Source organism: Pseudorasbora parva, chromosome 19, assembly GCF_024679245.1.
Source record: "Pseudorasbora parva isolate DD20220531a chromosome 19, ASM2467924v1, whole genome shotgun sequence".
Taxonomy (NCBI): Eukaryota; Metazoa; Chordata; class Actinopteri; order Cypriniformes; family Gobionidae; genus Pseudorasbora; species Pseudorasbora parva.
Window position 1 is genome coordinate 7982540 of NC_090190.1, and position 13798 is coordinate 7996337.

The following is a 13798-nucleotide window of genomic DNA, read 5'->3' on the forward strand; positions in this document are numbered from 1 at the left end:
ATCCATGCTGTAAAGGACCAACTCATAATTTTTTCAACCATAACTAAATGCATTTTCATTTACATGCTTAGAGATGCTATTAGTCAGTAATGACAGTTTAATAAATGTAGCTTAATGTGAAATAATGCATCATGTTAAATTATACTTTTTTTTAATGCCCTTATTAAAATGAGATTTTTGTTATTGATGACATAATGAGATCATAACTTAATTGCAATGCATTCAAAAATAACTTTTAGTGTACTGCATTGCCTTGGTCTCACCATAGTAACTTTCTTCTGAAATTCTGATGATAATTGCACATTCAGTTGTTGTGAAATGAGAAGGTTTTTTTGGTGCAGTCATCATATCTGACTGTCTTCTCCATCTTGCAGGCTCCTGTTCTTCTGCCTCAGGATTCAGCTGCCACAGACAAGGTAAGCAAACTTTTAACTATTAACGTCAGGTCTTCAACTTTTCACTGACTCTGTTGCATTATAAGTATGCATGTGCAATGAAACGCATCCGGTAATGTGTATAGAAATGTACACATTAGTATTTGTTGGTATGGTGCGAATCCCTCAAATAATACACATACAACAGCAAGTCTTGTCATGTGTGCATTGTCAGTTGGAAGATTTTTTTTTAGTGTTTCAACCTTTTACGACAAATACCCATTGGTGGATAGGTAGCTGATACAGGGAACCCCTGATACACAATGAGGGCTGTATTTAAAGCTAGACATATTTCATTTCAAGTATACAACCTTATAAATACATAGTTTATTATCCTTGTATGATGAAGCCATTAAAATGCATTGATTTAAACTACCATGCTGGATTTTTTTTTCTTGTTTTAATTTTTGAAAGTACCATCTGCTCACAAAATCTCCATTTATATGATCAAAAGTGCACTACAACAGCATTGTGAAATATTATATTTAATATATTTAAAAAAATGTTTGGTGCAGCTGAATTTTCAGCATCATAACCAGAGACTTTAGAAATCAGTGCTCATTTCTTCTTATTATTATCAATGATGAAAACAGCCTAATATTTTTGTGGAAACCATTATACATTTCTAAGTATTCGTTGATGAGTAGTAAAAAATAAAAAAACTTTTTGTAAACTGTAACTTTTAATGAAGTTAATGCATCCTAAATAAAAGTATTGCATATAACAGCAACATATTGCATATAACAATTTTTTTATTATGCATCACTTGAAAGCTAAAACACTCAAGATTCATGTTCTGAACTCGTTTTTCCGATAAATACAGCAGAGAGGAAAGGGTTAAATGAAATGCTGAAGCACTAGCTATTTAAACATTAGCATAATAAACGCGTTACTCATCTCTAATCTCCTATTGTGATCAGATCAGACAAATCCACGAAATAATAGTGACCACTGATTGCTTAAAAATCCCTTGTTGATGTTTGAAAGACCTTCAGCAGATGCATTTAAGATGTAAGATTTTATTTAGAATTATCAAATGTTTGTAGAGAAAAAAGACACTTTAAATATAACGTCATTTTTAAGAATCTTTTCACCCATGTCTCGGCGACGTATGTGTGCTGTTTGGGCAGAATAATTCTGCCGTAATTCTGATCATTTATTTTATAAACCCTAGTTTTTGGCTTTGAAATCTTGTGCATTATTTGAGATGAGGTTTGGATTCTTTAATTCCTGCTCTATCAAACTGGCATGTGAAAGCTCAATCTTTACTGTTAACAAAATATCCTGTGTTTATATATTTCATGCATACTCAGTGTGTCTGAACCTCTTTACTCTTCAGTGCACGTGTATTTGCATGCCAATGTTGTGTATTTATTGTTCAAGTGCTTCTTGTAGTGTGAGTACACATGCGTTTCTGTCATGTGTTTGCTTCACTGTAGGAGGGCTGTGGCGACTGCTCCAAGGGCCTACCAGGTGTGCCCGGCATAGTTGGTTCTAAGGGCGAGAAGGGAGATCAAGGCAAGCCTGGTGCTGTGCCCTTAGAGGGATGTGAACGGGTGAGAGGGATGAATGATGGATGATGTGATTGGTATTAAACAAATGGTGTGGGTTTGTGTTCATAACATTTTCTTCACACTTGTTTTGTGTATTCTGTTTGATATTCCTTTTCGAATACCCAATGGTCTTCTACAGCATGTAGTACTGGTTGAATGCGCACAGTTTTGTAAACCCATCTCTATGATCTCCTTTACAGTGTTTTGAGAAGCCTCAGAGAGAAGAAACGCCAAGTGGGCCTGTAAGTTTGTGGATAATATTACATTTTAAATAGTATTAGTTTATAATATTATAGTTAATATTAATATCAACAACTAAAGGTAATATCCAGTTCAATCTTGCTGTTTATCATGGTTTTGTTATTTATTTCTAAATAATTTTACTTTGTAGACAGACAGATATATGAATGGATGGATGGATGGATGGATGGATGGATGGATGGATGGATGGATGGATGGATGGATGGATGGATGGATGGATGGATGGATAGATAGATAGATAGATAGATAGATAGATAGATAGATAGATAGATAGATAGATAGATAGATAGATAGATTCTCATCCTTTAAAAATGGATGCAAAATGAATTTGCTTTCGCAGAGCAGAAAAAAGCATCTCGACATGTCGACGACACAGCCAATATAAACCATAGGCAGGCATTATGCTAATTTGTTACAAACCAATCTAGGTTGATGCTAGAAATAAGACTTAAATTACTGACTACTCATTTCAGGCAGTTCAGAATTGGTTCGTACTTTTGGGAGACGGTAACTCCATTATTGTGCACTTTTTAATCTTTGGAACTTTGAAGACCCTTTCCATTCACAACCAGCTTTATAACACAATGTAATATCTGAAAAAAGCATATCAGGGGCACTTTTAACTAGTAAAAAAACCTTTATTGTATAAATGACTCACAGCCATGGTGAACATGAGCATTTAGTTAAATATTTGAGACCCTTTGTGAAAACTTAGCAAAATACCTATCTGAAATATTTAGCCGAATCAGTTATTCATTCAGCTAAATAGTCACGGTGTTTCATTCTCTTGAAACAATTAATTTACATGAACATCTAAACGAACCAACTCGCTAAATGATTCAGAATGTTAGGAAGAACACACGATACTGCTACTCGCTGGAAAAAGAAGCTTGTTACCTAACAATCTATACTATTTTAAAAGTAGCTACATTAGTCACGCTACTGAAAATACTGAGACAAATCAGTTCCCTTACATCACATAAACATTATTTTTCTCTTCAAATTGTGCAAGCAGTTTTTTAATTGCAACACCTTATGTCTACTGTTTTTAGACGGGTAACAGTGGTCAGTGTGTTGGTGCACAAGGGGTGCCCGGATTCCCAGGGAACCCAGGAGTCAAAGGAGAACCGGTAAGAGATTCAGAGAACTGTTCTCTTACTACCAGTGGCAGTTAGAGAGGAAGCAAGAGCTCTGCTGCATCCTAACTGCTGTTAAGCTAACAACACAAACTCCAATATTATGAGAAAATGTATTGCAAAAATGATATATAGCACACACAAATTCTTTTATTCTGTCGCAGATCAGTGTTATCAGAGGCTTTGGAATGATCTGAAAAGGGGGGATCTTGACTCATGAATATTAATTAGGTGATGTAAGGTACACCAGGCATCCTAAATAATTAGCTGAAAGCCAGTTAAGTGGGCGTTAGGCATAGTGGGATTACTTCACGCCTGCACATTCATTCAGTTCACTGCTGATGCAACCGTTTGGTAGAGGCTTCTGCTTGGTCTTAGTCATCATGTTATATTGCCAGTAATGATTATTTTCCAAAAAAAAAAGTGTCCCCCCTAACACAGTTATGATGGTTGCTCCCCCTGCTCCTCTATTCTATATAACATTAAACTCGTCTGTGTTCACTCTAGGGTCCCAGAGGTGAGCGAGGACCTCTTGGTCCTGCTGGAGCCCCGGTAAGTTTCCACTTTACCCGTTCTGCTCCAGATTGTGGCTATTTCTGGCAGGATTCCCTTTTTTAGCCCTTTTTTTCTTCGAAACTGAGATCGAGTGACCCCAGATGGCGTTCAGAGTGCAGACCATATCATAAGAGACAAACCAATGCTGAGACCTTGTTTCAGAAGTGCAGCATACGGTGAACTGTTCTGCATGACTTCATTTAGTCATTAGCATTTAGTCCCACAGCGCACTGTTTGTTTGCACGATCTATTTTCTCTCAGGTTCAGTGTTTTCAATTAGGAAAGTCCAAGAAAGGAATACAGTATAGTAGCTAGTCTTTGCTGTGAGGTTAGAGAGCCCCCTACAGGTTTGGTCCAGAAATGCAGGTTTTCCAAAAGAGTCCCAAACCTGTGCCTAACCTAATTTCAAGTTGGAAATGAGAGTTAAGACTTTGTGCCCATTTTAACTTGTGTGCACTGGCCGGGGAGGATTCTTTTTATAGACCAGGAGTCTGCAACCCTTTTTGATATCAAGTGCCTTTAATTCATTTTTTTAATCACTGTATATGTATGTATATGCACACAACCTTTCTGTTGCACTTCATTTTTCATGTGGACTGCATGAAAAGAGGTGTATGAAGGCCAAAGTACTCAAAATGAAATAATTCAATAAATAATGAATTCAATAAAACAACAATTAAATTTACCAGTGTATTCTGAAATAATAATTAATGTATTAATTGAATAATTAAATAATACATTTAATTAAATATTAATTAAATCAATAAATGTATCTATTTATTTTGTAAAATCACATTAAATAGTTTAATATTTTTCACAATTACCTCTTCCACACTCACTATTGTTATGTTTAAAAATATATTTTTTCATTATTTACGACGTTTTTCATAATAATATGCTGCATTTATGAATGACGCCTCTTTGACGAATCATGCATTTTCAAAGCACGATTTCCCCAAAGATTTGTTTCATAATAATAGAAGACATTTCACAAAAGCCAATCAACAGGCAGTGGGCGGTGCTTGGCACTGATTGGTTTGAAGTTGAAGAGTCGACAGACATGGCCGATCGATCTGTGTGTGGTGTGGTGACACCAAGGGTGCTTGTCATTTCTTATTTGTGATTGAAAATTTATTTTCTAAAAACATGAAAACTGTTAGAACTGTGGCTGTGTTTAAAGCATTGCGTTTTTGTAATCAATCTGAAAGGATTATCCAAACAGCGCCAAGCACCGCCCACTGCCTGTTGAATGGCATTTGTGAAATGTCCTCTGTTATCATGAAAAAAATACTTTGGGAAAATCGTGCTTTAGAAATGCATGATTTTTCAAATAGGTGTCCAGTTCATAAATACAGCATATTATTATAAATACATCACTTTTAATAATGACAAATATATATTTTTAAACATAAGAATATTGTGTGTGGAAGAGGTAGTTGGGAAATATATTAAACAATAAATGTTGTGTTTTCATGTAATTTTACTAAATAATTTATTTATTGAATGAATTAATATTTAATTTAATTATTTAATTAATTAATTATTTCAGAATAAATTGGTACATTTAAATTGTTGTTTCATTGAATTCTTTATTGATTGAATTATTTCATTTTGAGTAATTTGGTCCTCCATAGAGGTGCATCCGGACTAGTAAACTCCTGTACTGTATACACCACTGATTTCTGGAAGCATCCACAAGTACTCCTGACCGTGTACATCAAATTCCACCAGTCCGGATATTTCCATATATATATATATATATATATATATATATATATATATATATATATATATATATAGTATTTAAAATGTATATAGTAAGGATACCACTTCGGATGCATGTTGCTGAGGCATACTACTATGCTACAGCCATTGTTGCCATGGCACGTAATCGCCTCAAGGATTTCGTGAGGGGACATTTTCACACCTAAACCAGACAATTATTGGGCCACAGACTTTCCTCAAAAGTTTGGTCGTTTACCTATGAAAGGGTCTGAATGTCCAAGATGTCCGTGTATGCCAAGTATCTGGGTGTTTCTGGAAATGTACTGTTCTGTCTAACTTAGCTCAGGATTTTTCCACATACATACCTGAAATTTCACTAAAGTTTACCATGGCCAGATATTACCAGATATGACCCTTTTTGTGCAGATATATATGTACTTGCAGTGTACTGCAGTTAATATTTAGGTGTTTAGGGTTTAGTGTTATTACCTAGTTATTATTACCCAGTTATTGTAATTACTATAATAAGTACATATTATATACATTGGAAACAGGGCTGTAAAATAAAATGCTACCCATTTTGTTGTTATTGTTGTTGTTTTTAAACAAATTAATGTTGTTGTTTTTCTCAGAAATAATGCATTTTGTTGATCAAAAGTGACAGTAAAGACATTTACATTGTTAGAAAATATTTATATTTTAAATAAATGCTGTTCTGAAAGAATACTGAAATGTTATCATGATTTCCAGAACAATATTAAGCAGCATAACTGTTTTTAACATTGATAATAATAATAAAAAAGCAAATCATATTAGAATGATTTCTGAAGGATCATGTGATACTGAAGATTGGAGTAATGATGCTGATAAATAAACATTTTAATTGTAATAATTATGCTGGGACATTTGTGTATCAGTTATTGCTCTGCAGAGCACCAACAAATCAATGAAATCCGTTGAAAGTTTATTGGGGTCCTTTTAGCGCTCTCCATTGGTCCGCACAAATTGTTTGTCCGTAATGCCCAATTCTGTTGATTTGCGTCACGCTTCATTACCAACATCACATTCAGTTCAAAACCAAGCGAAACAGGTTGAATGACAACGAGACAAGGGACTTCTTAACATGATTGCTTGTACTGTTTATTGATTTTGTGTCCATTATAAAGGAAGATGTTTCTAAATGCTGCTCTCTTATTATGTCTTTCATAGGGCAATATTGGTTTCCCTGGTGCCCAAGGACCCCCTGGCCTGACCGTAAGTCAAAGCACAGCATCTTACGATCAGCTCGCTCAAACACATTCAGAGGATGTTTAATTACCTCAGAAAGCTGGCTCGTCTTCTCCCGTGCGCTGTAATACATGCACAGAAATAAAACTGTATTGTTGTTGTGCTTGTTCAATTATCTCTCCATAGCCATTGAGCATGTGGTGCTGACAGGTTATTTTGCAACGCTTTGGACGGCATGTTTTAGCAGGGATTTGGACTTACTGATGAATTGAGTCTGAGTCAGAATGGATTTTATTTTAATGTCGTCCAGTTTATGCTTTGTGAGCTTTATCCGACTCTCTTTAATGTGCTTCAATCGAATCTGAAACCACAAACTCAGCGGTGTAGATTTTTTGCCGTTTTCTTTTTTCTTTTCCCATTAGCGCAGAAAAACTGAAAATAAAGATTTACAGTAGGCTGATGTTTTCCAAATTGAAATTTTCTGTGGAATTGATCCACTAATAGAATGATATATAACTGGACCGCTCAGGAGACTGTGCAGTCAGCAAGATTCAGGAGAATAACAGAAAGACTTTGCCAACAGACACAACCGGTTGAGGGGCATTTTTCCTCTTTTCTTTTAGCTTATTATTTAAAGATGAATTCAAATACTCCTACTCCATTTTCTGTTTAATGTGCAGAGACGTTATTAAGTTCCTGAAGAGTCTAAACATTGGCTCTGTGACAGTTTCACAACTTTGTTTGTTGGAGTGTTCTGTGTGGCGTATCAACGTCTGGCTCAAACAGTGGTGTGAATTTAGAACAGACTACTTTCATTAATTATTCGTAAATATAATGAGTTAAACCAGTTAGAGCAAATCCACCCTCTAGACATGGAAATACACTTTCTGAGACTAAAATGAATTTAACTGAAAGCAACATGCACTGATATATCTTAAAATATGCCAGTGCCATTGTTTTGTCTTAAGATGCACACCAGTAATATTTTTATAAGGCATGCATGTTTTTAAAAGCTGTTCCTAATTGAACTAAAGCCCAACCCTGGCTTAATCTAAGTGCTGTTAGTAAAACTGGGCCTTAATGTTTGATTTAATGTTTGATTTGCTACTGGCAGTTCATAACTTCATTGTTATCCTTATGTATGCACTTTTATTTTACTTTATGATATTGCAGTCTAGTTTTCTCTTGACCTAGCTGAATAAAATGTCCCTACAAAAATGTTGTTTTCTGCCCACAGGGCGTAACTTTACTTACAATTTTTCTCAATCGATTTTAACTAAGGTCAATGTGTTTAGAAAATGTAAATTAGTAAATAGGAACAATCAGTCTAGGAACATTATGAACTGTTTAGATCACTATGTTAATTGTGTAAAGAGCATTGACCTCTGTTTAGGGAAATGAGTCAAATCGATTAAGAAAACAAATCATAGCTACAACTCTAAGTGTTGAATCTTTGCAGGAAGCATTTACTGATTGATTATCCAATGTGATATTCAGCTCAGGTCTACACCATATTCATTATGCGTGCAATAGCCGAAAGGCATGCTTAGTCCTGTGACTATTAAGGTAGAAACAATATAAACAAAAACTCTGCATCATTTGGCTGTGTTTCTGGAATACAGATGACATTAATTCATTCCTCTTACTTTCAACCCTTGCTTATGAAATAAATGCCAAGCATATGTATACACTTTTTTCTATTGTAATTTAAGATCAAAATGATCTGAACTGCAAGTTGGTGAAAAATTATAAGTATTTTCCAACCAAATGGCCAAAAATGTACTTGATTATAGTGTGATATTATAATATTAAAAGTGCATTATGTAGTATTTTTGTAGTAAAATAACCCAAAAACCACTAGGCCAGTGTTGTACATTTTGTTCAGTTGACTTCTTAAAATACCCCAGATGTTTCCAACTATTTGTAAATTATGAGAAAATTGCTATTTTAACCAAGGAGCCGGGACGTCTGACAGCTGCTGAGCGAACGCACAGAGTAACGTCATAACATCGTTTTAAACACACTTAAATGTATCGGAAAAACTCGCTGGCAGCTGTGTCCCGTCATAATAAAAATCCCCTTACGCCTGTTTCACACCGCAAGCGTGAGCAGCGCGTGAGCTGCACTTCAGCGTAACTACACCGTGACTGCAGCTGCAGACGCGCGAGTGTATTCACACTGGAAGCGTTGGTGCAGCGTCACAGCAGCAGCTCCCACAATGATAGAGCCTATACCTGTCTGAGTATTAAATACTAAACTAAAATAAATTATTATATTTTCTGCCTAGTTTACTTTACTTTTTATAATACTTTCACCCAAACTGAATAATTAAAACAAGTTTAAATGGGTAAATCTTCTACAGATGATTTTTATTCTTCGTTTTATTTTTCTGCATTTTGAGCGCTTTTGTGATATTATATTTATTTTGTCCATCAAAAGTGTGCTTTCGTTTTGCACCGTGACTGCAGCTGCAGACCGAGAGCCTTTACCTGTCTGAGTATTAAATACTAAACTAAACGAAAGTTTGTTATATTTTCTGGCTAGTTTACTTTATTTTTTATAATCATAACCATACTTTCACCCAAACTGAATAATCAAAACAAGTTTAAATTGCTAAAATCTTCCACAGATATTTTTATTCTTCGTTTTCTTCTCTGACATACTCCAGTTATTGTTCAAATACACTACACGTGCTTCCTGTGTGCATTTTAGGCACTTTTTGTGTGAAATCACATTTATTTTGTCCTTTAAAAGTGTGCTTTCACTTTAATTGAGCGTCAGAAGCGTCAGCAGCGCAGCAAAAATAGGCTCGCAGCCGAAACCCCCGCTTCACTGCTGCTCACGCGACGCTCCTGCTTGACGCTCACGTGCTGCTCCTGCTCCCGGTGTGAATGCACTCTATGATTAACATGGGCGCCGAAAAAAATACGCGCTGCTCACGCGCCGCTCACGCTTGCGGTGTGAAACGGCCGTTACTCGTGAGGCGTGTGTTTGCGTAACAGTCGCTCCAGCGTCTTTGCTCAGCTCCACAACACTCGGTCCTGCTCTGCTTCATACTACAGTAACATTAATAACCGTATCCATGGACATTGTAACAGAATGAAACATCTGTAACAACATGATTTCTCCCCAAGTCCTATTTTACCCCGGCTGAAAGTGTGCCTTTAGGTTAAAGCCACATGTCCCAAGATTCTGAGCTCAAACTTGGCGTCATCAAACTACGCATTTGTTTTGAATAGGCGCCCTCTAGCGGATGGAATATATACATAGGGCAGCTTTAAAGTACCCCAGTAGTCAATAATAGTATCCCTTAAAATTCATCTTTGATCACCAAAAATACCCGTTATAAATGTTTTTGTTTTTTTCCTGAAAATAGCTAGTATATGCGGAACCATATGCAAATGAGCCCTGCTTCCACTCACTCATAGAGGGTCATCTATATGTCGATCTATCAGAATGGTAATAGGTTTTATGTATTGCTTTTTACAACATTGGACCGTGCCAGACACATAGCGGTAATTAAAGCTGCTGTCTGTAACTTTATTTGTGTTCAATATTTACAAAAAATATATAATGATAATTCACAACAGGAATTCACTTTCCAAACCGTGTTTTTGTCTTACCCTGAATCATTATAGTTCACTTATAATAAGTGTTTATATTGGGACTATTTCAGGCTAGACTGGTGGGAATTGCTGCAGAAGGAGCACTGTGTGACTCGCCATTGACATAAACAGAGAGAAGTAGCTCCGGCTGTAATGTTCTTCCGCAAGACACATGCAGTTCTGTTTATTAACCGCTAGGACTGCAGCTTTAATGTGATTAGAACTTGGCTTTATCAAACTGTTAATAATGTGTTGCTAATGTTATACAAACCATATTCCCATTCGCCATCTCAGAGTCAGACAGCTGCCTGCTGAAAATCAGCATCTTTAGAAACGCTTTGAACATCTTAGAAAGTCAGTGGAGAAAAGCACACAGTTCATCATAACATCATAATATACATAATTCCCCCGCTATATTGCTAAATCTACGATTTTTCATAAAAATAGAAATATATATCGGGATAACCTGGGTTCTATTGAGACTGCCCTGCTTCAGAGAATAGTTAATGATATGCTAAAGCCCACTCACACATTGATGTGATTGGTTACAGTGCAGTTTGTGATGTCAGAAACTGCTGATTTCAAACCATGTATTTTTTTTCACTGCAGTTTTAAAGAGAAAATACTCAGCAATGGTGTTGACTAATGAATTTGCACATGGTTTGTCTGAAAGCATATTAAAAACACCACATAGACATATAAACAAAACTAAAACCTTGATTTTTCACCACAGGGGGTCTTTAATATTTTTGGCGGCTCAGCCTCTAATGCCTTTTTGCTTATTGTAATCATAGGGTCAACAAGGTCAGAGAGGGACAGATGGGCTTCCAGGACAAAAAGGTGAACAGGTGAGTCAACTTACAGTATGTTTTGAGTAATTCAGGAATATATACTAAAAGGTGCCCATGCACAGATTGCTGTTTTGTTGAGTGGGTTTGTTGTTTTATCAAGGGTCCACCGGGAAACCCTGGCTATCCTGGAACTATGGGACCACCTGGACTCCCTGTAAGTGGAATCAACATTTTGCCCAATTGACTAGATGCATAGTGTTTTGTGACAGGCGGTATACCTGCTGAATGTTTGATTTGTGGGTTGAAATCGGTATCTTTTTTTTTTTCAGGGCCTAAAAGGAGAGCGTGGCAGTCCAGGCACTGCGGGCCATAAAGGAGAATCGGTAAGAACACTCTGTTTAACTGAAACACAGCTACTTGCATTGACATATCTTAAAATATGTCAGTGTCATTATTTTGTCTCAAAATACACACCAGTAATATTTTTTCTAAAACCTACTTAATTGAAATAAGGCCTAATCCTGGATTATTCTAAATGTTGTCTGTGAAACTGGGCCACAGTGTCCAGATTATTCAGTGACTTTCAACTGGATCTGTTTTTTATGTTTGGGGCCAATCAGAGTTTCAAATACCACACGTCTTGAAATGCTTGAAACTCCTCGTCGAAAAAGCGAGGCACACTGCACTGCCTTTTTTGGTAAGCGTTTTTTCATTCAGAAAAGAGCAGTGCGCTGCCGGGTTTTTTTTAATGTTTCTAGGCAACCCCCGAATCACCTGTACTGTTAGTCAAATCAATGTAATGGTCAACACAACGGAAGGCCCGCCTCTCTATTCATTCGATTGGACAAAAGAAAATAAACGCGATGACGTTGGGTGCTTTTCCGCTCAGAGTTGACTTTTTTTCCCAGGGCGCATAAGCAGCTCGCATAACGCTCCCTGCCAACTGAAATCCATTCAAAAAAGGCGCCTCTCGCTGCAAAAACGTGTTCGGTGTGATCGGGCCTTGAATGGGTATAAATATGCTATGGTTCAAAAATATTTATCATGGTTTTAAAAAGAAGTTTCTTATGCTCACCCAGGCTTTATTCATTAATCAAAACTACAGTAAAAATAATAATATTGTAAAATATTACTTCAATTTAACATACATGTATTTAAATAGAAAACAGTTATGTTAAATTGTAGTAACATTTTACGATATTATAATTTTTACTGAGATTTTTAATGTTTGTTTTTTTCTTGAGATTGTCAGCATCATTACTCCTGTCTTCAGTCTCATGATCCTTCAAAATCATTTTAATTATTTTCAATGTTGAAAAAAGTTGTGCTGCCTAATATTTTTGTGGATGATGTATATACCTTTATGATTAATTTTTAGGATTCTTTGCTGAAGAACAGTATGTAAAAGGCTTTAATTTCATTTTGATCATCTTAATATGTCCTTGTTGAATGCATGTGTTAATTTCTTTAAGAAATTAAAAATCTTATTGACCCCAAACTTTTCAACATTAATGCGCACATGAAAAAAACGGGACAAAACACTACTTTTCAGACCACCTCAACTCTTTATGTTCCGACTCTCCACTGGAGAGTTGAAGCCACACAGGAACATACACAGATGAAATCTTATAATGACTTGTTAAACAGTGTTTGAAACTTTGCACTCGTTTTATTTAGGGCCCACCGGGATCTCCAGGTTATCAAGGACCAGTTGGCCCAGCAGTGAGTAAACATCCAGTTTTAATGCTGTTATTATTTCTGCTTCACATATACTCTGACACTCAATAGCACTACACTTCATTGGTTTGTCTTTTTTATCACTGGCTTTTTCAAAACAATCCTTTATGTCTGTCTTGGATGGCTGATAATCATGCACGGTATATTCATTAGAAGCCAGACTCTCTTTTGTATTCTCTTTGTGAGTAATAACTCTTAGATCAAACAAACAAGCTTCAACGTAAAAAACTGTTCAGAGAACATTGATTTTTGTTCTTTTCTTTTCCTTCTCACCAAGATTCAACATTGTTCTCAAAAACTGTGACAATTTGTAGTGCTAAACAACATATACGTTTTCTTGACTGGCAGGGTCCTAAAGGGGAAGCTGGAACAGCGGGACCCGTGGGACCAAAGGGAGATCAGGTATGAAAGCATTTCACTGATATATTGGCAAGAAAATTCATGCTTTAAAATGTTTCTATATCTGACATATCCCTTGATATCACATTCTTTCATAATACAATATGTAGAGCAAGCTGTTCTGTTTGTGCTTTCAAATATACAAGCCTAAGATCTGAGAAATGTTCTAAACTTCAGTTTTTTTCCTTGAAAATAAATATTTATATTTGTGTATCCACTCAATACATTCCCAGGTGGATAACCTTCATTTTGTTGCTGTGATTACGAATTACAGTGCACACAGTAACAGTTCTCACATCTTTTGTATACAGGGCTTCCAAGGATCCCAAGGATTCCCAGGACAACAGGTGGGATTTCAATCATCCTATAGGGCAG

The 13798-nt window shown here is 36.1% G+C and overlaps 1 protein-coding gene across 3 annotated transcripts in view; it reads left to right on the top strand.

Moving 5' to 3' along the window:
- Positions 1 to 13798, top strand: part of col16a1 (collagen, type XVI, alpha 1) — a 101532-nt gene that overhangs the window by 74743 nt on the left and 12991 nt on the right. For all 3 annotated transcript variants that reach the window (XM_067425827.1, XM_067425829.1, XM_067425828.1), the window contains 12 exons: positions 375 to 416; positions 1874 to 1990; positions 2188 to 2229; positions 3301 to 3378; positions 3892 to 3936; positions 6874 to 6918; positions 11291 to 11344; positions 11448 to 11501; positions 11617 to 11670; positions 12965 to 13009; positions 13373 to 13426; positions 13735 to 13770. In XM_067425827.1, coding sequence (XP_067281928.1) covers positions 375 to 416; positions 1874 to 1990; positions 2188 to 2229; positions 3301 to 3378; positions 3892 to 3936; positions 6874 to 6918; positions 11291 to 11344; positions 11448 to 11501; positions 11617 to 11670; positions 12965 to 13009; positions 13373 to 13426; positions 13735 to 13770 — 666 coding nt within the window. The remainder of the gene's footprint in view (positions 1 to 374; positions 417 to 1873; positions 1991 to 2187; positions 2230 to 3300; positions 3379 to 3891; positions 3937 to 6873; positions 6919 to 11290; positions 11345 to 11447; positions 11502 to 11616; positions 11671 to 12964; positions 13010 to 13372; positions 13427 to 13734; positions 13771 to 13798) is intronic.